The sequence below is a fragment of the Natator depressus genome, chromosome 11, assembly GCF_965152275.1.
Source record: "Natator depressus isolate rNatDep1 chromosome 11, rNatDep2.hap1, whole genome shotgun sequence".
Lineage (NCBI taxonomy): Eukaryota > Metazoa > Chordata > Testudines > Cheloniidae > Natator > Natator depressus.
The window spans coordinates 67,613,819-67,641,734 of record NC_134244.1 but is presented as its reverse complement, the minus strand read 5'-3'; the positions used below and the strand labels follow the sequence as shown (position 1 = coordinate 67,641,734).

General features: G+C 45.7%; 1 protein-coding gene across 2 annotated transcripts in view; it reads left to right on the top strand.

The window, feature by feature from the left end:
* FN1 (fibronectin 1) overlaps nt 1–25,506 on the top strand; it is a 67,055-nt gene extending 41,549 nt beyond the window's left edge. For both annotated transcript variants that reach the window (XM_074968112.1, XM_074968113.1), the window contains 21 exons: nt 573–755; nt 2,142–2,231; nt 3,015–3,284; nt 4,074–4,190; nt 4,671–4,835; nt 5,716–5,871; nt 7,164–7,277; nt 8,983–9,252; nt 11,871–12,058; nt 13,467–13,554; nt 13,789–13,965; nt 15,085–15,174; nt 15,423–15,602; nt 16,343–16,432; nt 17,240–17,718; nt 18,649–18,787; nt 20,664–20,828; nt 22,074–22,199; nt 22,970–23,076; nt 23,951–24,061; nt 24,706–25,506. In XM_074968112.1, coding sequence (XP_074824213.1) covers nt 573–755; nt 2,142–2,231; nt 3,015–3,284; nt 4,074–4,190; nt 4,671–4,835; nt 5,716–5,871; nt 7,164–7,277; nt 8,983–9,252; nt 11,871–12,058; nt 13,467–13,554; nt 13,789–13,965; nt 15,085–15,174; nt 15,423–15,602; nt 16,343–16,432; nt 17,240–17,718; nt 18,649–18,787; nt 20,664–20,828; nt 22,074–22,199; nt 22,970–23,076; nt 23,951–24,061; nt 24,706–24,780 — 3,380 coding nt within the window. In that variant the 3' untranslated portion in view covers nt 24,781–25,506. The remainder of the gene's footprint in view (nt 1–572; nt 756–2,141; nt 2,232–3,014; nt 3,285–4,073; nt 4,191–4,670; nt 4,836–5,715; nt 5,872–7,163; nt 7,278–8,982; nt 9,253–11,870; nt 12,059–13,466; nt 13,555–13,788; nt 13,966–15,084; nt 15,175–15,422; nt 15,603–16,342; nt 16,433–17,239; nt 17,719–18,648; nt 18,788–20,663; nt 20,829–22,073; nt 22,200–22,969; nt 23,077–23,950; nt 24,062–24,705) is intronic.
* The last annotated feature ends 2,410 nt before the right edge of the window (nt 25,507–27,916 follow it).

The following is a 27,916-nucleotide window of genomic DNA, read 5'->3' as shown; positions in this document are numbered from 1 at the left end:
ACACGTTAGTGACAGGCATGTCCCACTGTCAAGGTTCTCTGTAGTGCATGGGTAGAAGATGAACTGAGAATTAGTTTGTGCATGAAACCCTGGTCACATGTGAATAAGCTGCGGAGGTTCTAAACCCTTAAACACACAAGTAGATGTAGAGGCGAAGGGTTTAATGGATCCTCTCCTCCCCTACGTATGCATGTATCAGTTTTGGATTAAATGACTTTTTCATATGTAAACTGCTGTATGGCAACTTAAGCCTCTCTTGGCCACGTCTCTGTAACCCAAGATGCAGCTGCAAGGCCAATATTACAGAAACCTGCCACCTTGTTTTCCAATTATCTCAACAGAATACATTTAAGTATCAGCGATTTGCCAAGAGGTGAAAGAAGCCTGACAGTAGCCTGAGTCTTTTTAACTGTAGTGGAACCAAATGTAGCTTAGGAGTATGTTTGCATGGTCTGACACAGTAGCTTCTTTTTTGCATGAGATACATTGTAGATTCCCTGAACGTCCACCTTGGTTAACTCTCACCTTCCACAAAATGTTAAAACGACAACAACAATATTCTTTGCATGTAGCTGTTCCTGCTCCCACTGATCTGCGCTTCACCAACGTGGGGCCAGATGCTATGCGTGTGACCTGGACTCCTCCAGTATCCATTGAACTGACCAGTTTCCTGGTGCGTTACTCACCTGTGAAGAAAGAGGAAGATGTTGCCGAGCTGACCATTTCACCCTCCGACAACATGGTGGTTTTAACAAGTAAGAGGTTACCTGCGTAGGTCAGCTGAACGTAAGGAACTTCCCTACAGCAACACTTCTCAAGCTGAAGTCCACTGATGGTTGGCGGGTCTGCCGAGCACTTGCTGGTCTGTAGATCAATATGCTGGCTGTGGTCACATGGTATTAGCTCCCTCCCCCTGGTTTGCAGCAGCTACACTGCATTAATATAGATACAAATACCTAAAGTACTTTTCTTAATATTACTCTCCTATGTACTAATGGGAATAGCTGCCACGTGGACATTGAGCAGTCATGAATTGGGGAGTCCTGGTTCTCCTGATTGTGAATTGGAGGTGAGTTCGTCCATGAGATAATTTCCCAGAAGATGTGGTCCATCCTCTGAACACATTCAGAACCCCAGCTCTCCAGTGAATTTCTTGTTGGAGACCCAGCATAAAGGGAAGGAAAAGCAAGAAATTGATTGGAATAAGTATAATGGACCAGATTCTCTGCTGGTGTAAATTGGCATAGCTTCGTTGATTTCCATAGAGCTATGCTAATTTACACCAGCGAGGGACTTGGTTCATTGTTTTAACAAAGTTAAAGTCCAACCATGTAAACCTTTTCATGCTAAGACAAGGATGATGCTTCATCATACTGGTGGGGGGCAGTTGAACCTGGTTAGGCATTAAGAGTAAGTACATATTGCCTATCTTGTTTGACAAAAAGTCAATGACTGGCAGAGCAGCGGTCTAGATGAAGACACAAAGGATCAAAATAAGCAAAAGGTCCCCTTTGAGTCTTTAGATTTTGGAAAGGAAAATAAATGCTCTAGCTGAAATTTCAGCAGTACAGTGTAACTGGTCTCTTGCATTTCTCACAAGCATATAATTAATTTGCTCATCCAGATACAAAAATTGAGTTTTGTTGGGAGGATTTTCCCAAGAAACTGGACACGTTGGTTGAGGCAGAGACAGTACCTGCTTTAAAAATAAAGGACCACATTGTTAGCTGGCGTAAATCAGAATCGCTTCACTGAAAGTCAGTGGTGCTACATCAGTTTACATCAGGTGAGGATCTGGCCCTGTGTATCACTAAATGCTCAGAGCTAGGAGGCCTGTATGGAAAACTAAGCCCTGCTGCCAAACCCGTCTAAATAATGTCCTTGGCAAATAACAATAAAAAAAGGAACCCACCAACACTTGTTGCAGGCTAAAACTTCCATGAAACAAAAGGCCATTCCCATGGCAGAGACTGACGCTTCAGCTGGATTCAGATGTCTAGCTATCCATGGGGCTCAGGTTTTGCCCAGGCTAAGCCAAAACCGGTCGCTCCACATACTGAGCCGTGTCAGCTAGAATTTGCTGAGGTTTTTCAGTTGCTCTGAGAGTCTGACAATTGCGAATGTGTGGTTTAATCCTTCAGGTCTCCTGCCTGGCACTGAATATCTGGTGAGCGTCTACAGCGTCTATGAGCAGCATGAAAGCACCCCTCTGACTGGTGTGCAGAAAACAGGTATGTGGAAACCTGCTTGGAAAACGTCCGTTTGCTTTTATCCCTCCTGTTAACCACTCGCGGATAGGACAACGCTGATCACTGCGGGGACTTAGGACATAAAAGCCTTTAAGATTTTGCTCTCCTTGACATGTATTGTTATATTGTTGGAGAATTGCACAAAAGATTTTAAGGGAGTGATGCAGAGAGACAGCTTGGGAAGTGCTGAGCAAAATGGTCAAAGGGCCGGATCGTCCGTTGGTTTTAATTAAAAGGTGTATAATTGACTTCAATGGGGCTATGCTAATTTACATCCACTGAGGGTTTGGCCCAATAAAAGGCTAGTGTTCAGTCCCCCCAGGAGGTGTCCAGACACGTCACGTTCAGGTCCATCCACTGTATCCCTCTGACATTTTACAACCACGTATCAGAAGTATTCTGATGTTTTTGTACTTTGGCTTTGTCTGTTCTCTGAAACCAGGGCTGGGTGTTTTTGTTTTGGCAAACATTTAAAATTTTCAAATACCTCAAGTTCAGAGGACTCCAAATATGGACTGAACTTGCGATGAGATTCCATTTTTTGCAATTATGTTCCTGTGGGGTTTTTTACACCACTGTATGACCCGGATCATTACATATTTATAGGTTCAGTGGTGAACAGCGTTTGGCACGAGTGCAAGCAGGATTCTGAAATCCCACCATGGGGTGGGGTTGGGGAAATCCCTCATCATTTCAAAATAAATGTATCTGTTGTTCAAATAAACTGAAGCTCCCTTTTCTTGGGGATCCTCCCGCCCCAATCAGGTCTTGATTCTCCAACTGGCATTGACTTTTCGGATATAACTGCCAACTCTTTCACTGTGCACTGGATTGCTCCTCGTGCCACCATCACCGGCTACAAAATTCGCCACCATCTGGAACACAGCGGCACCAGGCCCAGGGAAGACCGTGTCCCACCTTCTCGGAATTCCATCACCCTCACTAACCTGGCTCCAGGGTCAGAGTACGTGGTCAGCATTATTGCTGTCAACGGCAGAGAGGAGAGCTTGCCCTTGGTTGGCCAGCAAACTACAGGTCAGTTTGGAAACAAGCCAGACAAAATGTACATTGAAATTCTCCTGCCCCATCTCGACAAGTTGTTAAACTGAATCCTTGCGGCTGGCTGGCGAGTAAATGAACTATTGACAGCAGAGCAGAAAGTTGGCTAGAGGAGAAGGGGCCTGATTCAAAGGCCTCTGAGTTCAGTGGACAGACTCCCACTGATGCCCATGAGCTTAGGATCAGGCCCAAAGCACAGAAAATCTATCTGCTAAGGAGACAAGGCATTTTATCATACAAAGGAGTTTCTGAAGAGGTTAAGTGTTAATTCAGATAGCTCCGGCCAATGTCCATTGTGCACATTCTTTTGTTTTAAATGACATTGGGTGGGCCTGCCTCAGGGCATCACACTACCAAAGCAAAGGAAAAACCCAGGGAGCTGCTGGTTGGCTCCTGGGCTGGTAGATCCATGAGGATTGAGGTCTTTCTTCTTGCCCTCCAATGGCAGACATCAAAGCCCTCCCACTGAGGGGAGTAGCCTTCAGAAATGAGTTCTCTGGGCAATTTCCCTCTCCCCTAGGATTTTCTGCAGGAGGGACACATTTAGGGCTCAATCTAGTGGCCACAGAAGTCAATAACAATCTTTCCATAGCCATTTGATTCAGGCTTTTAGCCAGATATGGCACCTAGAGACCTGACTGCAAACTGTGGGCTACTGGAAAGACTTGTTAGTAGCAGCAGCCTCCAGTGTAAGCGGAGTAACAGGAGCCTGGGGAGTGTCAAATGTTTTTTAATTTTCTTTCTTAACCCTGACCTCTTTTCTAGTTTCCGACGTTCCAAGGGACCTGGAAGTTACTGCCACTAGCCCCACCAGCCTGGTGATTTCCTGGGATGCTCCTGCAGTTACTGTTAGATATTATAGGATAACCTACGGTGAAACAGGTCAGTGTGTTCTAATATTACCACTTCTCCAAGAGCTCCCCATTGACACCGAGTGCGACACCTTAAGCTCGGGCCATTTAAAACCTGCAGCAAATAGTGAAGGCAAATGTGATCGATGATTGGAGCACGCAGCATGCTCTCGGAACTCAGTGTGCTGATGGATATGCACTGAGAGAAGATTACCAATAAGTAAATATAATGACTGAACTTTAAAGGTGGGGCAAATCATCTTCGCCTACCACATCCAGAAACTCCATTCATTTCAGAGGGAGTTCCATGGGCCTCTCATTTGCCTCTTGGTTTGGGGTGAAAAAGGCTTTTCCACCTTATTATGGGTTGACCCAAATCTCATTGAAATCAATGGGAGTCTTCCGCTGACTTCAGCTCAGTGGGTTTTGGATCATCCCCTTGCTTTTTTGTTTAAAACATGAATAATTATCAGCATTTTCATCAGATTTGCTTTCTTACCTGCCCTCCCAGGTGGCAATAGCCCTGTCCAGGAGTTTACCGTGCCTGGCACCATGTCCACTGCCACCATCAACGACCTTAAGCCCGCAGCAGACTATACCATCACAGTGTATGCAGTGACGGGCCGTGGAGACAGCCCCGCCAGCAGCAAGCCGGTCACGGTCACGTACAAAACAGGTGAGACACATGGACAGTGCTGCTAGTTTCTGGTTTATCTCATAATTGTCCTCCGTTTCAGTCGGCTTTGGTGGAATTACACCCCAGATGGTTTTGGCCCATCATGTTCATAATGTTATAAAATGGGATGGCGGCTTTTGGAGACGGGAGTTTAGAATACGACTAAACAAACTTACCAGAGTTGTGGACTTGTTGTTGGGGGCAACCACTTAACATCCATCTTTGTTGGCGTGAGCATACCAAGCAAAGGCTGGCTCCTTGCACATGGGGTGTCAAACCACTTGACTGTTTGATGTAGGATGACTATTCTGTCTGCATCTTATTTCTGGCATTTTTAATGCACTGTAGCATGTAGGTACTCTCTGACCCTAATAGGAACTACCCTTGATGAGCTCTCTGGGACAGGGACTGTCTTCTTGATAGCTCAAACCCTGTACAAACAACTAACTGCCATTGAAACCGAGGGAAAATCTCTTTAATGGCCCTTTTAAAAGACTTCCACTGCCATTAATGGGTATTGGATGTAGTGAGCTAAGTACTATGGGCCTGATATGTGATTCTTGATTGGGACCCTAGTCAGATTGTAAACTGCTTGGAACGGGGACTGTGACTGCTCTGTCTGTACAATGGGCTTCCATTGTTGGTTGACCCTTAGGCACCACTGTAATAAACGTGATCAATAATAATACGTGCTCTGATGGTACAAACAGTAAGTCAGAGCAGCTTGGGTTTTCCATTAAAAAAACAGTAACAGTCTAAGAGGAAAAGCAGAAGAAGTTGCAGGTGGGAGTCACAGTGGGCCCTACAGACATGGGATACAGTGAGGAAAGGAGACTTCCTGCATTGCAGGTGCTCACAGGGCTTATTTTTCGATGTGCAGAGATTGACACGCCATCCCAGATGCAAGTGACCGATGTTCAGGATAGCAGCATCAGTGTCAGATGGCTGCCTTCGACTTCTCCGGTCACGGGTTACCGAGTGACAAGCGTCCCCAAGGATGGCCATGGGCCCATGAAAACAAAAACTGTCCCTGCGGGTGAGTACGTCTTCACATCCCTAGGGATCTCGCTGCAGTTGCCTGGAGTCCGTTGGCACCACTTCTTAAAACCCCTAGGGGAGTCACTTGAGAGTGCCTGGGGCAAATTTCCCTCTCCGGGCCTGAGCATGTTGTCTTAAGGGCTCTTCTGGTGACTTTGCATTTTGCCCTCTGGAACATTTCAGTCTGTTTTACCAGCTGCACTGAGATTAGCTCTCAAGGCTGTTTGCTGCTGCAGTCAGGTTAATATTCAATCTTATTCCAAAAAGTAGTGAAGATCTGGCTGCATTTGTTTTGTTTCTCTAATGTCAAGAGACTGATTACAGGGCTCCAGCAGCCTCAAGGGGCCTGTGAGTGGATATGAATGACAGTAACACTCACTTGAAGGGCTCTTTGCATTGTCGGAGCAGGCTGAAGGAGCCTTGGTATACGAGTCAGGCCAGGTACGGCCAATCTAGTCAGGTTTGGCATCCCAGCGGGTCTTAGGCCACTGTTCAGTACCCTCGCTCAGTACTGCAGCAAGGCAAATTCACCAAAGTTTGGTCCAGCTTTAAAAATAAGGCCCCCGAGTCAAAGCATGCAGTCAGAATTCCCCATGGGAATGAATGGGTAGTTGCTTGGCTGTGTTACCCCCCTGCTTCCTCCCACCTCCCCAAGTTCTGCAGTGAGCTCTGCCCATTCCATGCAAGGGACTAGGCCAGGAAGCTGGAAAAAGCTGAAAAGGTTGGCGAGCCATTGAAAACCCTGCCCGAGCTCTGTGGGTTCTCAGCAGACACCCAGAGAGGCTGCAGAGTTCCCGTTGTGCTCAGCAAAGGCAGCAGGTATGCCATGTGACCATTAGTGACTGCATCTCTCTGCCCTCTCCAGTAGAATTCCCAGACGGAGCCACGCTGACTAGTCCCTGGTTTTTCCATGGCGAGTAGTGTGGGGCACGTCAATCCTTCAGTGAAATTCCTTTTCCTGGCCCCTCCTGCTTTCCCCAAGCAACCCACACAGACTTTCTGCGGAGACGGGCAGGAGACAATCTGCGTAGCCACTTTTACCTCTACACGGCCACCACACACAGCTTTGACTATGCCTTTGCTCCCGTCTCTGCCACGTGGCACCAAGGGACTGATTTCAATGAGAGTTTGGTGCCTAAATACCTTTGAAGATCTAGGCTTAAGACACAAAACAAATATAAGGTGCCACAAGTACTCCTTTTTGCGAATACAGACTAACACGGCTGCTACTCTGGAAAAAAAAATCATCTCTGTATTCCAAATTATCCCGGTGTTGTCTTTTCCTTGCAGATCAAACCCAGACTACCATCGAGGGCCTGCAGCCCACAGTCGAGTATGTGGTTAGTGTCTATGCTCAGAGTCAAAATGGAGAGAGCCTTCCTCTGGTTGAGACCGCCGTTACCAGTACGTATTTAATTTCACAGAAAAAAACAAAACCACCACCAGGCCCACCTCTAGTATCTTCTGCTATGTAAATCCACTGTGCACCACTGGGAACTCCGGGGGCATCTAGATCCTAAAGAAGGACAAGCGCCCCTCTCGTCGAGAAGTAGCTAGCTGGATCTGCTGCCAAAATATGCAATCCCCCAAAATGCTGCCAAAATATGCAATCCCCCGCAATGCCGTGCTTTTATTTTCTTTCACTAAAAACGGCCTAAGCAAAATCATTTTTCTTTTTTTTGTTTGTCTGTTTGCCTTCAGCGAATCTTTGAAAAATGTTTTGCATAGACCTCATTTCTAGAGCTGGAGGGCAAAGGTGGTTTTAGAGGGCTAGATTTTGACTTAGAGCATTTGCCTGTGCAAGGGGCTAAGAACCCGCTTGACACCCTTATTTAGGCCACTAGACCTTGGGACCAGGTATGCAAAAGCTCACTCCCGAGAGCAGCTGGGTGGGCAATGGGCGGAGTCTTGGCCCATCTGTCTGCCTGCTGACCTGCTGGTATAGGACAGTGACTGAGTACGACTTGGGGTGCAAGGAGAAAGCAGGGAAGAACCTGTCACTTAGAGGCGTGTTTCTAATGCACAGTGTCTCCCAGGGCTACTCCTAGTGCATCATGGTTTATGAACCTGTCCTTGCTCAGGCCTGTCTGTAAAGCCACAATCTAACCCAAATAATGATAAAACTATGGTAAGCAGAACAGGAATTTTCTGGAAGTGTTGCATAGGCCTATTGCACAAGCTGCATCAGTCTGAAGCCAAAAGTTTCCTATAAAATCACCTTTGCTAACCTTAAAGCATAGGAAATGCAGGTCTATAGGGCTAACATCACAGTGCAGAAAAATGACTCTGTGAATCGTTATGAAGGTTAATTCATATCTGATGATTACGGGCCCAATCCTCAGCAGGTGTAAATGGGGATTGCTCCACAGAAGTCATCACCGGAGCTGTGCGTATTTACCCTGCCTTACGATCTTGCACTCAAGTGTAATCTAATGAGAGGATGACAATGAGTGGCTCTAATTTGTGGGTATATTTGTGAGATAATTGCGTGTGTGTATATGGGTATCCCATGCACTCTCGTTACACAGCCAAAGGTTTTTTATTGATTCAGAATATAATCTGTATAGTCACTTGCTATCGTTACAAATGGTTTAATTGGATGTTAATTTAGGAAAGAAAATCGCGGGACTGATGCTCTTCGGCCTTGTACGGTTACTTACACTAGTGAACAGTGAGCGCAACGTGGGTGTGAAAGGCTAACTAAATCAGAATGGTGGGGCCTGATTTCAATGCACACCAAGGCTCCTTACCTCACTGTGCCAGTGTAAAGGAGACTCTTAGTGTGTGTGAATTACATTTCTGCCACTTTAAGGCCTTTCCATATGAGCCGAGTGGCGTAAAGGGGCCTTAGTGTAAATGAGAATTAGACACATGGTGGGGTGAAATATTGGCCTTATTCAAGTCAATGGCAAAACTCTTATGGACTTCAGTGGGGCTGGCATTGTGTTTTACGCTCACAATGCAGAGGTGTAAAGATCTGTGCAAGGCAGGGGAGAATTGGGCACCTGCAAACCTGAAGACTGCTTTGCCTGTAATCAGAATGCTTTTTCCCCCCCTCCCCACACCCTGCTTTTATCACATAACCTCTTACCATTAATTTGCCTAACAGACATTGACCGCCCTAAAGGACTGACATTCACTGAGGTGGATGTCGATTCCATCAAAATTGCTTGGGAAAGCCCCCAGGGGCAAGTCACCAGCTATAGGGTGACCTACTCAAGCCCTGAGGATGGAATCCATGAGCTAGTGCCCGCCCCCGACGGTGAAGACGACACTGCCGAGCTGCATGGCCTCAGGCCCGGTTCTGAGTACACTGTCAGCATCGTTGCCTTGCACAATGACCTGGAGAGCCAGCCCCTGATCGGGACCCAGTCCACAGGTACACCTCTGTCTACACCGCCCAGCAGGCCATAGCAACAATGGCATAAGCCCTGGTGGGTCCAGAGTCCTTCCGTGGGCAGTTGGTGCCCAGCTGCGGGAGAACCTCCGTAGGAGCCTGGGGGATATTTGCTACTGAGAGGGGGCTTAGTGTGGTTGGAGAGGTGGATGATGTTTGACGATTATTAGGTATTTATTAGGTTTCAGAGTAGCAGCCGTGCTAGTCTGTCTTCGCAAAAAGAAAAGGAGGACTTGTGGTACCTTAGAGACTAAGCAATTTATTTGAGCATAAGCTTTCGTGAGCTACAGCTCACTTCATTGGATGCATGGTATTTATTAAGTAAACCTCTGGAAGGTGAGAGTTCCTAAAATGGTCAGCTGCTGAGGATAGCAGGGTTAGGGCCACTTCACAGACACCGCAGAGCAGGTGTCTTCCATCGCCTTTTAGCCCCTGTCCCTACCAATCCTAGTGCAATTCTGGGGGTGATCTGGTCCCCAGCACACATTAGAGCAGCCTAGCCTGAGCAGACAGTAACAGTCCTCAAGGAGCCATCCCAGGAGCATATCACACACTAGCCACACCCCCTCCTCTCTTTGGATGCCCAGGATGGCAGTGGCAGGACCAGGGACAGATGCTATCAAGGGCAAAAAGGGTGGTTTCCTGTCCCTTTTGTGCTGCCAGGGCAGCGCAGAAGGAATGGATTGGAGGCCAGGACCCATCCTTTAAACATACATATTCTTTCAGGACAGTCCCTGCTATACCTATAGGCCACTTAACCCTTTTGTACCCCAAGTGCATCCCAATCCTTCTTTGGCATTGCTCTGAAGGAAAGACCACAGTGCTCTGTGTGCTCACAGCCTGCCCCCAGCTTGTCATTTACACCTTTCCCACAACAGGGTAAGGGTAGGCTCCCTTCCAAAGAGTGCCTCCAGGACGTAACCATCAGGCCCTTGTTTCAAGGGTACAGCAGGAGAGATAAGACTGTTCAAGCATCTGATGCCTGACATGGAGTCCGTGAAAAGTTCCTTCAAGACAGGTCTAGACACACTCTGGCTCTGGATATTGCAGGTTCTCTTGTTTGCTGCCTCACAGCTACAGGTGTGCTTCATTGACAACACACACATGTTGGTATGATACTCTTTCACAGGAGCATGGCCGTCCTGCTAGAGACCACATCAGAGCCAGATCCTGCTAGTTCCATTGATTAAACTTTTTATGAACCAACCTCCTCCTCTATGAAATAAGAGAAACGTGCACACACGCACATACACACAAAATAATTACCATTTCCTCCTCTATTGATTTAGAATTTTCCACTTGCTAAATAATTCCCAATTCACGCCAGTGGTTGTATAAATTTCAACTGGGTCTTAGCTCAAGAACTGGGGACTGGAACTATTATGGGAGCTCTGTCTGCTGCCAGCAATCTGAAATCTACTGCAGAGTTTCCCATGTTGCCAGCCAAGTCTTGATAGCACTTTACAATCGACACCTCCATTAATTTGCAAATGAAAAACTGACACTAAAATCCCCTGAGTGCAGGGAAGATTATGGATCTTAATTTACAGATTAATATAAAAAAGAAATTAAACTATCCTAAGTGCTAGAACGATTGAAACTGGACAGGCTGTTTATACCTGTCATAAATGCAAACAGTAGGTCTTAAACCACTGTCTGGGTTTACTCTTTTGGGACCCTTTTACAAAACTATTGGAGTTCTGTTGATTTTCATGGGCTCTGAATGAGGCCCTCTTTCAGTAAGCAAGGGAGAATTGCATTGTATCTACATGCTGTAAAATCAGAGTGCTTTGCAGCCCCGTGGTAATGGTGGGCATGATGGTAAGCTATATATTTGTTCTGTTATAGACCAGGAATGACAACTAATAAGACAATCAATATGTCCCATGATGCTTCTTTTCTTTAGTTTATAGGAACCAAATGACTTCTTCTAAAAAGTTCTTTATTCAAGCATTGAGTATATCAGCTCTGGAAGATATCCTATGTAAACAGCATTATGGCTTTCACAGCCCTGATTCTCCACTGCCTTGTGTAGTCCTCTACACCTGTCTAGGTGGCTGTCAAATGCTCCCATTTGGGCTTGGCAGTATTTTTACATCCTCTCTGTACTCACTGGGCTGCCTTCTCCACTCTTGTGCCCTTGTACATCCGGAGTAACTCTGTAGAGATCAGTGGAGTTAGACAAACTGCAAGGCAGTGGTGAAACTGACCTAAAATACCATGTTGGGGGCATGAAGAGTAGAAAAGGAACGGACATAGAGACTGACCTACTGAATGTAAGCACCACCAAAGCCAGCTTTTGATAGCACTGCCACAGAGCTTCTCTGCTCTTTTGAGCTGCCCTTTTCATTTCTATTGGACTACCCAGATCCACCCATTTCTGGAGAGAAGTAGCATCACAGATTTGGAAATGCAAGTCTGATCCTTGAACACCTTAGCTCCTAGGTATTATGGTGACGGGATGCAATAGCTACCTGAGATAGATCATTACCCTAGGCCCTCGCTTGTGTATTTCACACCTAGGATTATTTCATGCTCATGACTGATAAATGCTATCATGTTCTTCCAAACTAATGGTCGTCTAATTACAATTTTCACAGCGATTCCTCCTCCAACAAACCTGCAGTTTGTTCAGGTAACTCCAACCAGCCTGAAAGTCAACTGGAATGCGCCCAACGTTCGTCTCACTGGCTACAGAGTGCGAGTGAATCCCAAGGAAAAGATGGGGCCGATGAAAGAAATCAACCTCTCCCCAGACAGCACGCTTGCTGTCGTGTCAGGATTAATGGTGATTTTTTGACATTTCATTTTAACGGGTGCAGCATGGGAGGGGAGATGTTGGATTTCTTATGAAATTCAAAAATGCTTTGGGCTGGAACTGCCGCGGGGGTAAATCATCATAGCTCCTGCCAGTCTGGCCTTTGTTTTAAGTCTGGTTAGCTGTGGAACATAGTCCCTTGGCTCTCAATAGTTAAAAGACAGTGGATCTGTTTGCTTAAACTGCAGTCTCCCTGTCCCCTCTTCACTCTGCCCCTTCCAGTAAAGCCTGGGGACTTCTCAGGCAAATATGCTTCTGTCATACACAAGCTACTGGGCTTGTTACCAGAGGAATGGTGAAATTCTCTGGCCTGTGTTATGCAGGAGGTCAGACTAGAGGATCTAATGGTCCCTTCTGGCCTTAGACTCAGTGAATCTATTTATCATTTTTTTGGAAGCTTCTGAATAATTTGCAAAAATTAAACTTTTCATTAAATCCATTTTCAAACCTGAACTGGGCCAGCTCCAGCTTCTCTAAACTGAATTAGTTCCAGAGGAGTCAAGGGCTGATGATCTGACTCCTTTAGACTGCGATCTGGAACCTCCATTGACATTTTTCCTCAAAGCAGAGCACTCTTTGGCAGTGCAATGTTTCTGTCTACATTAGGTAGCTCAGGACATAAATTCCCTTCTTCTCTGGAGTCCTAAGCTTCTGCAGCCCAGAGACAGCTTTCTGTCCCCCAAACCTCCGTGTTGTTCAGGTTTCCACTGTAATTTCTTCTGCTTTCCTGTGTGTGCTCACTACCACTGTTACAGATCCAGCAATGCTGCAAGCGGAGAATTGCTCACCTTTTGTTTAGCCAGCTATCTGGCCAGTAGATACTATGGTTGTACTCCAGTATATACTTAGCACTGCTGGCTAACATTCATGAAGGATCTTGGGTTCCTAGTACTGGCTGCCCTTGCTCTACCAGGCTTCCCACTTCCATTTTTTTCATGTATTTATTTCAAATATATTTTCAAAGTTAAGGTTTCAAGCAGCCACTAATAACAGTTTCAGCCTAAATGTGGCTTGCTTGGAAAAAAAACCAAGGGCCTGATTCTCTTCTGACTTGCATCTGTGTTATACCAAAGTAACACCATTGACTTGAACTGAGTTATGCCGGTTTAACGGAGATGAATATCAGGTCTCACTTTTTTATTTTTGCATTTAACTGGAAGTAAGTCTAACCCTCCTCGTGATCTTGAGCTCACTTGATTTCTATTTTTTTTAAGAGTTTCATGTTTAAATAGGACATCCATGGAGACTAACCAATGTGAATCTACTAACTTTTGGATAAGCTCTTGCTTGTTTCCCTGTGTCCCAGCTTTACCGGCTTTTCTGAAGATTAGACAGTCCATGTAGCTCCCTTATCACTGTATAACTTTGTTATTTCTAGGTGGCAACCAAGTATGAAGTCAGTGTGTATGCTCTGAAGGACTCTCTGACTAGCCGGCCAGCCCATGGTGTGGTCACCACCCTCGAGAGTAAGCAATCATACTTTACAAATAGCAGCAGGTGCTATGCATGGAGTCAATGGGCTAAGTCCTGCGTAAGGACCTAGCAGAAGCAACTGAGTGAAGACATCAGCATGTGGCCCTTTGAAAATAGTTGATGAATGTTAAAGATTCTGCTAGGGGAATTTTTCTTGTAGCCCTCCCCTACCCCCTGCCAAATCATTGCTTCTGCCCGTTACACTGATCTCAGATCCTTCTGTGCAGATATCAGCCCTCCCCGCAGGGCCCGTGTGACAGATGTTACTGAGACAACCATCACAATCACCTGGCGCACCAAGACAGAAACTATCACCGGTTTCCAGGTTGAAGCCATCCCAGCAGATAGCCAGAGCCCCATTCAACGGACCATTAGCCCTGACGTTAGATCCTACACCATCACCGGTAAATGAGATTCTTCATCAGACTGTCTCTTCTGCATCGTAATATCTTTCAGCAACCAGGCTCACTGGAGATACGTTTGGTTGCTAATCTGTACTGGGGATACCTCGGTGGGAATGGAGCTCAGGTGGAATTTAGGTGCTACTTCTAGGTGGCTTCCTCATGCTGATCTTCTAACACACATACACATTAACCTTGAGAACCCTCTTTAAAGCCTTTGATCCTACCAAGCCCTCTGAGAGCAGACTGAAGATAACAGACCTTTCTTGCATGGAGGGGTTATAGAATCTGTCCCTGATTTGATGGGAGCGCAGGAAAATAGTCTTGCGAGCATTCGCATTTTGTCTGAGGATGGAAGTGTTTTCCAGAGCAGCTGCTAAGGAAGTGCACTTGTTCAGACCATTAATACTCTTGAGTACTGGATTTTTCACTTGCACTTTGCAGACCTTGTTTCACATCATGATCAGAGCCTTGTTAGTCGGTCCAAGCATACAGCTGCCTGATTTCATGCAGGACTGATAGTCTAGAAATATCTCCATTAGAAACCTTCTAAGAGCTGAATAGATCTCCAGTGACCATCATTCCCCGACCCTCTTGGCTCCATTCCCTAGACCATCTTTGCATTCACGTTTTTTCTGCTGGTTCTGCTGGTACCTTGTTTTGTTTTTCTATTCGTTATTCCTACCCTGATCATTGAAAACTAACGAGAACAATGTCCCCGTCTCCTTGTAGCAACCCTTTATGCACTGATTGGTCATAGTTTTGTGCCCTGTAGCTGAAGCTAAGGGAGAGCAATGGTGGGAGGAGGCTGAATACCCCGTTAGACGATGTGTATTTCTTGGATAAAGGTAATAACCATCTCGGATTTATGAGTGGGATTTTTCAAAAGCACTCTGCATTGACCTAACTCTGCTCCCATTGACTTCAGCAGGAGCAAAGTTAAGCCAACGGGGTGCTTTTGAAAAATCTCACCTCTAATTCTTTGCAGATCTACACTCAACACATCCAGCCTGGGCATGAAGAGCTAGTTAGATTCTACCTGTAATAGTGATTCCAGCAGCTTTCTGTATCACTTTTTAACCAGGCAAGTCTGAAACTGTAATATTTCTACTCCAATTCCAGGCTTGCAACCAGGCACGGACTATAAGATTTACCTTTACACCGTGAACGAGAATGCCCGCAGTTCCCCTGTAGTGATTGATGCTTCCACAGGTAATGACACTTTTGGTTTCTTTTACATCGGAACAGAAATTATACTTGTGCTTTCCTTGACTTTGATCATATATGTAATTTACTGCACTTTACAGCCTTATTTTCCCCTCTTTGAGCATGAAGTGGATTGTGTCAGCGGGTGACTGCAACCCAGGGAAGCCCATTATTTGTCTTCAGCCCTCAGGGCAGGGGAGATGAAGTCATGCTTCCTTTTACCACATTCATTAACTGAGTTTGTTTGCTCTTAGCCATTGATGCTCCTTCCAACCTGCGCTTCCTCACATCCACAAGCAACTCCCTGCTGATTGCTTGGCAGCCGCCCCGTGCCCGGATCACAGGCTACATCCTCAAATATGAGAGACCTGGCGCACAGCCCAAGGAGCTGATCCCTCGCCCCCATGCCGGCACCACGGAGGCCACTCTTACCGGTACGTCTCTTCCATTTGGGAGGTCATCTGGTTAATGCCTCCTGCACTGAACTGAGCATCCCACTTAGATGGTGGCATTCCCCATGTGATCCTGCAGGGGGTTCAGGAGGCATACGGTTACCAGCACCATGGGTCTTGGCCCAGGTGGGGATCAGACATTGTGGAGCTATGCATGTGGGCAAAGCCTGGGATCCACTCCATCCCCCCCACGTGCCAGCCAGTGCCTCTGAGCAGGCACGGAAGGACAAATAATCTGTACCAGGTAAAGGGCTGGTGCAGATTACACCCTGCTAGAGCAAGGAGAAGCCAAAGACGATGTGGCTCCTTCAATCACAATTTGGCTCTCGCTTTGCTCCCAGCATAGCACCACTGGCCCTGGCGCAGGGCCGATTTTACTCTGACAGTCTAGCCCTAAATTTGGCAAGTATCCAGACTGCTGTAGATTTTTAGAAAACACAAGCTGAGGTGTCTTTAGTGTTCACTAATGGTGAGCACTCCAGAGTCCAGTCTTTTCCCTCCAAAGGATTAAGGGGGACCATCAATGTCATAACACGAGGAAACCTAAACGGATTATTTGTGCTTAGTACGACTATGATTGGAAAGTGCATTGTACAGTAAGCACTAGTACTGGACACCATAGCAGGGAGCAAAACCTTGAGGAGTTTCTGTTTAGCTATCCCTCACTGTCATTTTGTAATTAGGGGTTTCCTTAAGAGTGAAGTCATTCTGTTCCTCCCCAGGTCTGGAGCCAGGAACTGAATACACCATCTACATCATTGCTGTGAAGAACAATCAGAAGAGTGAGCCATTGGTTGGCAGGAAAAAGACAGGTAAAATAATTTTCCAGTCTACCCCGATGGGAGAAGTTGACCTCTCCTCATTGGGGAATTAGAATCTCTGCCTTGGGGGGGGGGGGGGGGTAATGTCTTCTCCAGAGGGCTAATGTTATAACATTGCTTAAAATATCCTTTTCAGTGATATATGTTGTTAATCAAATACAAGCTTTCAGGCTGCTAAGTGAAAGTATCATTTTTCCTTCATTTTCTTTTTCTTCCTTAAAAAGGGGGATACATTTTTCATAAGCAGGGGTTCTGCAATGGACGAGGTGATCTGCTGAACAATGCAAAGCACAGTTCAGTGGGCTCAGACACTGAGGACATGAGATTGCATTCAGTTTTTCTTCCTGTGTACCTAAACCATAATTAAATGAAGGCTAACACTCACTTTTCCTTCTAGCTTGTGATGGGTTCAGTGGGAGAAGCCCACACAGACTGGAGCTGTTCATCTGATGCACACTTGATACATTTCAATTTGTCTGACTTTGTCTCCAGTCTGTGAGGTGCTACAAGGAGAAAGTAGCCAGTAAAATCTCTGTCATCCAGCTGGAGACCTGAATAGCATAAGAGTGAATCCCTTAGCACATGCCTAAGATTTTCTTCAATTGGCAGACTACGAATGTCTATTTCAATCACCTCTTGTTCTCTTAATTTGCGCATTGGTGGCTTCTCTGGGTGCAGTGATCATAGCTTAATTGCTTTCAGTGGTTGACAGCATTCACTGTAGTTGCCTAGCTTATCATAACTAATGCTGGGGCTTAAGGCGCTTTGCTTTATTGCTTCTAACCTTTCTTTGGCTAGACGAGCTCCCGCAGCTGGTAACCCTGCCACACCCCAACCAAGGTGGACCGGAGATTCTGGACGTGCCTTCCACTGTGGAGAGGACTCCTTACTTCACAAACAGGTTTGACAGTGGAAATGGTATCCAACTTCCAGGCACCAGTGGCCAGCAAACGCTAGGGAACCAGGGACAGCAAGTCTTCTTTGAGGAACACGGTTTTAGAAGGACCACCGCTCCCACCACAGCAACTCCCATTAGGCACCGGCCGAGACTGCAGACACCAGATGTGGATGAAGAAATTGACCTTGTTAACAGGTACCTAGTCCAGAGAGAGGACTTGGTTGAGCCTTCATTCCCTCACTCACTAGGGCCCAGGCGCAATGATACCACGGGCCAGGAAGCTCTTTCTCAGACCACCATCTCTTGGAGGCCCCTGCTGGAGAGCTCTGAATATGTCATCTCATGCCAACCAGTCGGCACCGACGAAGAGCCTTTACAGGTAATTAATTGTTGTCTCTCAGATGCACTTTGAATGCTGTCACGATATTGGACTTGACTATGGCAGTCCCCAGACATTTAAGGAGGACCTTGGGATTCTAGCTTCCCGTGGCTGCACTGTAGAGTTGATAGAGCCAGAACTTGCCCATAAGATTCCATCTGCACTCATCCTAGGTACTTTCTGCTTGCCACTGCACCATGTAGTATTAACAGCCCTGCCGGGTGAATGCTGTGTTAGCCTCTGGCTGAGGGCAGGGCCTTGAGGGTGGCGCTGTGCATGGAGGAGGACAGAGGGTATATTGGCTAAAACAGAAAGACCCTGGGCCTTTGTTTGCATTTCTCCATAAGAAAGTGCTAATACAGCAAAGGAGATGCGTGGGAATTTTATCCTATAAATGCACTTAAGGTTGTGGAATCTCCATCAACGGAGGGCTTTAAGAACAGATTAGTCAAACAGCTGTCAGGAATGGTCTAGATAATACTTAAACCTATCTCATTACAGGAGGCTGAACTAGACTTACTGAGGTCCCTTCCACTCCTACATTTCTAGGATACTATGAAATTCAGTAGTGGAATGAGGTAGCCGAGTTAATATTGCTGATCTAAAGATGGTCTTGTGGCTAAAGTAAAACACTGGGAATTTTGGGGATTTGGGTTCTGTTCCTGCTCTACTAAAGACTTCCAGGGTGATCTGGAGCAAGTCCCTTCACCTTTGTCTAAAAACTGAGACTGTAGTAGATCCCTACCTCACCATGGGACATGGAGGCTGAATTCATTGATATTTGTTAGGCACTCTGGGATCCACAGGACTGGGCCCCATTATACTAGACACTGTACAGTCACGTATGAAGACACCAGCCTTACCCTCCTCAGCCTGCAGCCTAAGAAGCATACTCTTTCTAAAGCCAGTTTTGTGGTGATGTACTTGCAGTTCAGAGTTCCTGGAACTTCCTCTTCTGCTACCCTGACTGGCCTTACCAGAGGTGCCACCTACAACATCATCGTGGAGGCACTGAAAGATCGTAGGAGACACAAAGTTCTGGAGGAGGTTGTCACAGTGGGCAATGCTGGTAGGTTAAAGCTAAACAGTCTGGCCAAAACTCTGCCTTGCACCTCTTACCCACAGCGTGGATCTCACCGGGCACTCACTAGGCTGCAGTGCAATACATTAGGAGCACCCTGTTTCCTCGTTGCACATCGTATTTACAATGGACACTGAAGAAACAATTCTTTCTGATTTTCTGGAGCAGATGACTATGCAGTGATAAGAGCTAGGCTAGTCTACTGCCTGAATGCGCATAGAGAGCGAGGTGGGTGCCGACCAACTTCTGTTGGTTCTGTTCTTTTATTGGACCAACTTCTGGTGGTGAGACTGTCCGAGGGGAAGTCAGAGATGCTAGGCCTGTGATAATGCCAGTGTCGTGGCCGACATTCTCACCCAACGTCGAATTACTGGTACCAAAATAATGTACCTACCATAACAAAGGGGTTAGTCTGAGTCCATCTCCTCCTCCCTTTCTCTCCAGTGACCAGCGGCTGGCGATTGGCCAGATGAATTGCTGTGTCATCTCCCTGGTTAATAGAGTTGCCCGCTGGGAGGCTCTCTTTGGGCCACAGGGTCCAGCCACTGTCTCCTTTCCTGACAGCTGTGGTGTAACCAACACCTCTGCTGGCTGTAAGTCGCCTGGCATGTTCGCTGTATACAGGCAAACTGGCTGGGTGGAGTCCGACTCCACGCATGGGCAGACTTTGGGAACCTACATGAGCAAGATCCCTCCGAGGTATTTCTTCTCCTCTGTCACTTGGGGTTTCGTTCTGTGCCAGAATTCAGCTCGACCCCCAGCATGCCTGAAATTTATCACTCCCCCATTGTGCATCACAGAATCCAAACGCCCGCTGCTATGTGCAAGTCCAGCTCGTTTCTCTGTAAAGGTGGTGTCATAAATATAAAGGGCAGGGTAACCACCTTTCTGTATACAGTGCTATAAAATCCCTCCTGGCCAGAGGCAAAGTCCTTTTACCTGTAAAGGGTTAAGAAGCTCAGGTAACCTGGCTGGCACCTGACCCAAAATGACCAATGAGGAGACAAGATACTTTCAAATCTGGATGGGGGGAAAAGGCTTTTGTCTGTCTGTGTGATACCTTTGCTGGAAACAGATCAAGGATGCAAGCCCTCCAACTCCTGTAAGTTAGTAAGTAAGCTAGCTAGAAAATGCATTAGGTTTTCTTTGTTTTGGCTTGTAAAGTTCGCTGTGCTGGAGGAAATGCGTATTCCTGTTTTTGTGTCTTTTTGTAACTTATGGTTTTGTCTAGAGGGATTCTCTATGTTTTGAATCTGACTGCCTGTGAGATTATCTTCCATTCTGATCTCTCAGAGTTGTTCTCTTATCTTTTTTTGTTCTTCTAATAAAGTTCTGTTTTTTAAGAATCTGGTTGAGTTTTTTGGGCCTTAAAAATCCAAGGCTCATCTTGTTTGTTCTCAAGCCTCCCCAGGAAAGGGGGTGTAAGGGCTTGGGGGGATATTTTGGGGGAAGACGTCTCCAAGTGGTCTCTTCCCTGATCCTTTGTTAAATCGCTTGGTGCTGGCAGCAGACCAGGTTTTTGACATAAGCTGGAAGAAATAAGCTTAGAGGGTTTCATGCGGGTCCCCACATCTGTATCCTAGAGTTCAGCGTGGGGAAGGAACCCTGACAGGTGGGTTAGTCAGATCACTGCTTTCGCGAATGCAAAACATGTGCACGCTTGAAACCTGGCAGGTCCAAATGAAAATAACTGTCACCAATGAGGTTTTTATCATCACTCTACTGCTCTGCCAAATTCACCTGTAAAATAAATCCAAGTGAATGCTCCGTCACTACTGGGAATGTGTCTTCAGTTACGACTCTTCTTCTCATTCTAGGCGTGTATCCCCGTGTATGACGCCTCTTTGTTCTCTCTTCTTTCCAGTGTCTGAAGGAGTGAACCAGCCGACCGACGACACGTGTTACGATACTTACACGGGCTCCTTCTACTCCATTGGAGAGGAATGGGAGCGATTGTCCGAAACGGGCTTTAAACTCTGGTGCCAGTGCTTAGGCTTTGGCAGTGGTCATTTCAGATGCGATTCATCTAGTGAGTAGCTTGCTTTTGTCCATCCCCACAGACAGACTGCTACATTCTGTGCCTAATTAGCACTAATGGCATGTTTGGCAGATGCAGTGTGACCCAAACGTGAAGCAAATAAATGCACACGCTAGTACAATGTTTGCATCATCGAATGATGGAAAACTGATGAACGGTGGTTAAACTTTGCAGCTTATCCAGTACTGCTGTTCACTGTATAAGCAATGGTCCTGTTTGTATTTATCTGTAATGCTTTTGTGAGGAAATTAACATTTTCCCTTCCATTGCTAGGTGAGTCCATTTAATGCTTAAAAATGAGAGATTGGGTGTCTAAAGTAGATCAGAACAGTCATTTAAGAAAACACCCCTGCGTAATTAAATATATTTAATCTCTAAATCCTAACTTTATACATCAGCACAATGGATTTGATATAACTCTCATTAAGTTCAATGGGCACGGGACCACAGCCCACGGTTTGGTTTGGTTTGAACATGCCGTCATAACACCTTGAGGCTGGCAGTCAGCATTGCCAAACAAAGAGCACCACTGCAGTTGCATTTAATTTGAATCTTTGCAGGACTCGGGCTTAAGTAGACCATATTCAGAGGAAGGGTAGGGGATGAAACAAAGTCAGCGTGATTAAGTGGTTCTATAGGGCATGTGTCTTACTGATTTAAACTGTGCTTTCTATTACAAAGTAAGCAAAGCAAAAAAGGGAATTTCTATGTTGTATGTAGCTTTGAGGGTAATTGCTACAAGGCAGACATTTTTTTCACAGGTCTAATCATTCTATTACATCATTTGGTACACAAGGTTTAACTGTTGTTTTCCCATTATCTGAGTGACATGATTATACTGTGTATTTACTCTTTTAAAAGACTAGTACATTTCCTCCCCTGCCCCTCTCCCGTGCCTGTTTGTTTAAGCTTCCTTTTTATGTAGTTCCAGGGATTCCCTACAAATGACATTTTAAAATTCTGTCCCACCTATTCCTTCCTGGAGCGGCCCCTCCACCTTTACCCAATCTAAAATGGCCTCTCCTCTGCTTAAAGTTCTACTCTCAGATCGACAGCTGGGAAAAGGAGGGACAACTCTGCTCACATCCAGAGAGTTGTGCCCGTTTACACCCACCGTGGATTTGTCCCTCCTCCCCTTCAGTTGGCCCAGGAAGCTCCACAGATCAATTCCCTGCCCCTTAAGCAACAGGCCTGTGTAGAGTAACCACCTGATTGTCATTCCTCTGGTTCATTCAGAATGGTGCCACGACAACGGGGTGAACTACAAGATTGGGGAGAAGTGGGACCGCCAGGGCGAGGGCGGCCAGATGATGAGCTGCACGTGTCTTGGCAACGGAAAGGGAGAATTCAAGTGTGACCCGCGTACGTCCTTTCACATTGACGTTAACTCTGTTTCAGGCTTTCATCCTATTTGTGCTCTTAGAATCTCACCCTTGTGGCACAGAGTGGGTGGAACCTAAGCACGGCTCAAATGGGCCCGTTTTACTCTGTGTAATACGGCACCCCATGGCGGGTGAACAGCAGTGAGGACTGAAGCTAGGATCTCTGGATTTTAGAGCATGAACTAAAAGACCCTCCTCTGTTAGACAAGACTGTAGCAGGCTCATCAACCTCCAGGCCTGCCAACAGGGAGGGGCAAAGGGGGAAATTGCCCAACGGCTCGTGAGATTTAAAAGGGAGCAGTGATGGTAGCCAGGAGCCCCAGGCCCTTTTAAATTGCCCGGGCGGGCCGCAGGGCTCCTACGGGCGCGCACGACTGCTCTGGGCCCCGTGCTTTGGGGGGTCCCACGGGCCGGCGCAGTCGGTCTCGGAAGTAACGGCGTACCATCACTTCTGCCCCAGGCCCTGCCCCCACACCCCCAGGGACGCCTTGGCCCTGGGGCCCGGAATTGCTCTCGGCTGGCCGGGACAGAGCACTGCATTGCCTTACAGAGGATGAGTAAACTGAGTGCTTTAAATCAGTTGACTCCCCTAAAGCCAATCAATGAGTCATTGGCAGAACTGGAGATGGGAGCTCTGGCTCCTGGGTTCTTGCTCTAGCTGCCCCACCGCCCTACCCCCAAAGTCTTAATCCTTAAAAGCAAATATAGACCATGTGACAGAATCTTGCTTCTTCCTCTGATTCTCCGCAGACGAGGCAACATGCTATGACGATGGCAAGATGTACCACGTAGGAGAACAGTGGCAGAAAGAGTACCTTGGTGCCATCTGCTCCTGTACTTGTTACGGAGGACAGCAGGTAGGCAGAACTAGTCTGGCATGCTAATCCTGATGTGATGATGCATACTATTGGAAAACCAGTGGGGGAAATGTGACATTTTATTAATAGCTTGCTAAAACCTTAGAAGTTTAGGTTTGAGTCAGCAATTACATGACCAGGGAATGCTGGCACCTCTGAAATAAACACACATTTTGAAAGGCCCTTCCCCCACAAAATCAGAGCTGAATCTCGAGAAAAGTCAGAGTTGGTTCCCTTTGTGCCTCTCCGAGCTTTGCATACACGTCCAGTACACCAACTAGAGGTTCTCAAACTCTGGCCACGGGCCATGAGTGGTCTCTGAAGATAGGGGCTAGCTCATCCTTCTTTCCAGCTGCTGAATTATACGTACTTTCCTAACACTTTTCCAGCTAAGCAGTTGCTGCATGGACAGCTACACGCTCACACAGTGCTCAGGGGAGAGGGACATACAGTTGCAACTGGGGGAGGTATTCATGAAATAGTCTCACTTTTGAAATGCAACCCACTCTGGCAAAGTCTGAGAACCCCTGCTGCAGACTTACTTCATGCAAGCCCCTACACCCCTCTCACCTGTGAATCAAAGGGTGTCCACGTTAGCATCACACACAGCCAGAAGAGAGGCTGGTAGCAAGAAAAGCAACGAATGGGAATGCATAAGGAGGAAGGTAAAGCAGAGACCAGTCCCTAACTTACACTTATCTTCTACTTCCTTGCGGTGTGAATCATCACTATTACACTGGTATCAACTTGGAGTAGCTTCATCGATTTCAGTGCAGGTTCCCCAGGGATGAAATCTGATTTGTGTGTAAAGTATTAACTTCATCTGCCATGAGGATCCTTAAAAACCGTATCTAACTGAGCTGTGTTTCTCAAGGGCTGGCGCTGTGACAACTGCCGCAGACCTGGTGCTGAGACGGCCCCCGACGGCTCTGCTGGCCACTCCTACACACAGTTTTCACAGAGATATCACCAGAGCACAAATACTGTACGTATAGAGACCCCTTGTCCATTTGTTAGGAGTCTTGCCTGGGGGCGGAAGTGTGTATTACCTACAACTCTTGTTAATAATCATCATGGATTAGAACTGCGTGCAGAATTCCATTTGTTCTGCAGTTGATGTAAAGCCTTGTTCAGCAAAGAACTTAAGCACGCGCTTAAATTTTAAGCACGCGCTTAAGGCTGTTGATTATAAGGGGACTTAATCGCAGGTTTAAGTCTCACTACGTGCTTTAATACTTTGCTAAATTGAGGTCCTAAATAATGGTAGTTCTTTTCCATTCCAAACCTTCACATACTAAGGCAGATCAATAGAATGGTTTGCAGTGAGAAATCTAAACAGCTGCAAATGCAAGGAGTTTGGCTGCATTTCTCAGCCAAGATTAGAATCATAGAATACCACGGTTGGAAGGGACCTCAGGAGGTCCTCTAGTCCAACCCCCTGCTCAAAGCAGGACCAATCCCCAATTTTTGCCCCAGATCCCAAATGGCCCCCTCAAGGATTGAACTCACAACCCTGGGTTTAGCAGGCCAAAGCTCAAACCACTGAGCTATCCGTCCCCTACATTACTACATTACAGCACTTGTCTCTTACAGTACTGAGCACTAACTGGTTTCCTTTCCTCCTGACAGAATGTCAATTGCCCAATTGAGTGCTTCATGCCCTTAGATGTACAGGCAGACACACAACATCGACCAGGAAAGTAACAGCCAGCAAGTCTTACGCCACCACCACCAAAAATCTATCTACCAAGATGACCATCCAAACAGAGTGATGCTAGCAAAACCAGATCTCTAATAAAGAACGGCCTTCTGCTCCGGAGTCACTTTCCCAGCTTAAGCTCAACTCACAGCTTCTCCAAGCATCATTCTTGGCGCGTTTCAGACTTTTTTCTCATGATTGATAGCAGTGTGTATTGTTTTGTTTTTCTCAGTGTTTGATACCAGTCAGTATTTTCAAATGAAAAAAAGTTACTAAATTGTGAATGGGTTGGGGATCAAAATAATACTGGGGCGAGGGGGGTAAATGGGATGGAAGGCTCCCTTGCCATGCAAACAAAAACAACACTACTACCGTTTAGAGGAAGGAAAGTCAACTGAACACTTCTGCTTTCACCTAAGCGTGCAGCCAGCAATAACCTACGTGACTGCATACCCCATCACTGTGATATTTAAAATATGCACAGTCCTAATTCTTTCTAAATGACCCTATTGTTTTTCTAGCTGTATCTTTGTATCTCATACTGTTATTTATCAGTTTTGTTCCCCATCCCTCAAGTGTTTTTATATGGGAAAAAACGTATTGAAGAAACTTCGTATGCAGTTGACAAAGAGGAATTTGGTGTAATTATGATCAGTGATTATTTTTTATACTGTAAGTGCCAAAGCTTTACTACTGTGGAAAGACAACTCTTTTAATAAAAAGATTTACAAACCAAATGTGTGGCTAGTGATTTTTTATTTTTGTTGTTGCAATGGGGTTCAGGGAAAGAAGGTGTACGCTGAACTGAAATAGCTTTGCCTCTGGAAAGAAGACGGGACAGCCATCTTTCTGTAATATGAAGTTAAAAACAGAATATTTGTTGATCATTTTCTTAAAGGAAGTAGCATAGAAAAAGATTATCTGAAATTGCAGTAGCCCCTAGAGACACCAGTGGAGATCGAAGCCCCACTGAGGTAGTACAAACCCCATTGAGCTAGCAAACACAGAGTAAGAAAGTGATTGAGAGAGCTTCAGGGCAGGGACTAGTTAGATGACAGACAAAGGATGGGAGAAAAGAAGTATTATCTCCACTTTAAAGATGGGAAACTGCGGGACAGCACTTAAGGCCTCATCCAACAAGGTACTTTAAGCACACGTGTCATCTCATCAATTTTAATGGGATTACTGACATGCTTAAAGTTAGCCATATGCTTAAATATTTGCTGAACTGGGGTCCAAGCGACTTGCCCAGCATCCCAAAGGAAGTGACAAAGCCAGGAATTGAACCTATGTCTCTTGAGATCAGGCCTATGGCGTAGCTACACTATCACCCATACAGACTAAGCATTGGGGAAGACGATTATAAATTACCTTAATTCATCTCTCATAACTGTTGATGGAGGATAATGTAATCACTCATTTCTAAGCAAGGGATGGAAACGTATAAGAGAGACCTGTCTCCATTTTACAGGAATTTACTGATTCATACTATTTCACTCTTCTTCCAAAAATGAGCTGCTCCATCTACAGTCCCGACCCGGCAAATTAAAAAAATCATAATGCAGAATACAGTTTGTTCAGACGCTCTTGCTAGTAAAAGTGATCTCAGCTGTAACCTCTAGGTGCTACTGTAATACATATAAGGGAAGGAATTAATTTTATGGCACCTCAGCTGACATTGCCCATACTAAGGGATGACAGATATATTTATATATATAAAATATGGGAACAGGACAAAGAAATGGACAACTGTATTTCTAAACGGGTAACAACTGTAGAATATTTGGAAGAACGTTTTGCTGTGTTCTTGTTAAGGGAATGAAAATATTCGTCTGATCAGTTATTCACAAACTTCCTAGTTTATGATTTATATTTACTGCTGAAAAGATGCATCCCTACTCCACCCTGTTGAGAGACTTTCGGGTGTCTACTGAAAGAGCAGTTTTACATTCAGATATTCAGTTTTACATTCATCCAGTAGACTACCACAAATGTAAAAATATTATCCCTGTAGAACTTGTTTTAAAGCAAAGTCAGTTGTATTGCAATGAATTAAACTAGGACCCTTTGGTTTGTACTGTCTGCATTGCAAAAACCTCCAAGCTCAACACTTACAAGGAAATACCAAATGTGAAAGCTTCCCTCATGATTCCTGGAGGCAAATTCTGCTCTTAGCTATACAGGAGTTGCATTATTCAAGTCAATGGAATTACTCTGGATTTACTTAAATATAGAATGAGAATGGAATCTGGCTTCTTGACATGAGAAATATGGCAATAGAGAGCAATTGTTTTAACAGATTTCTATCAGGCAGCTGAACTGTTTGCAACGAGTAAAACTGTTGCAGCAAGAATGAGCAGTATCCCAATGTTGTTCAAATATGATGAGCTAAATAAGTACCTAAAATATACCAGGGTTAGATCTACAGAGAGAAAATTAGTTAGACTACATTTCCATTATTGTCTCTTTCCCAAGCTGTGTTGTTCATGTCCATCCAGACCTCACTAGAGGAATCGACGCCTTTAGGACCTCAGCTCCAGATAACTAGTTCTCTCCAGCTAACTTAGACACAATAAATCCTGCATCTTGGCAGGAGGTAAGACTAGATGAGCCTCTTCTAATCCTGTGGTTCTATGATTCATAGAGACATAGGAATTGCCAGTCTTCTCCAGGGTCGTATCTTTGCCAGTGGCCAGTACCAGATGCTGCTGAAGAATCTGCAAGAAACCCCTATAGTAGCTACTTATGGGATAAACTGCCCCCAGAGAACATTTCCACCTGACTGACCCCAGTTAGTCAGATGTTGGTTTATGATCTGGAACACAAAAGTTTATATCCCTTCTAAAGCTCCCATTTATTCTTTTAATATTCTAACTCTGGATATTCTTGTCACGGGGCTAAATGACGTATTTTGGGGTGCCCTTGCTAACTATTAGCCAAGAGCAGAATAGAGGTTGCAGAAAGAACTGTGAAATGCAAGCAATATTTTCTTGTTGATTTTTTTTTCAAACAGGGAGGATGTTTGTGTGATGATTTCATCCAGCTCTATTGCAGAATGGGACAACAAAACTGCTCGAGGACATCAAAGAGAAGGACTGGTAAGTAGAGCTGGCCAGAAAATGATTTCCCCACATGGTGAGA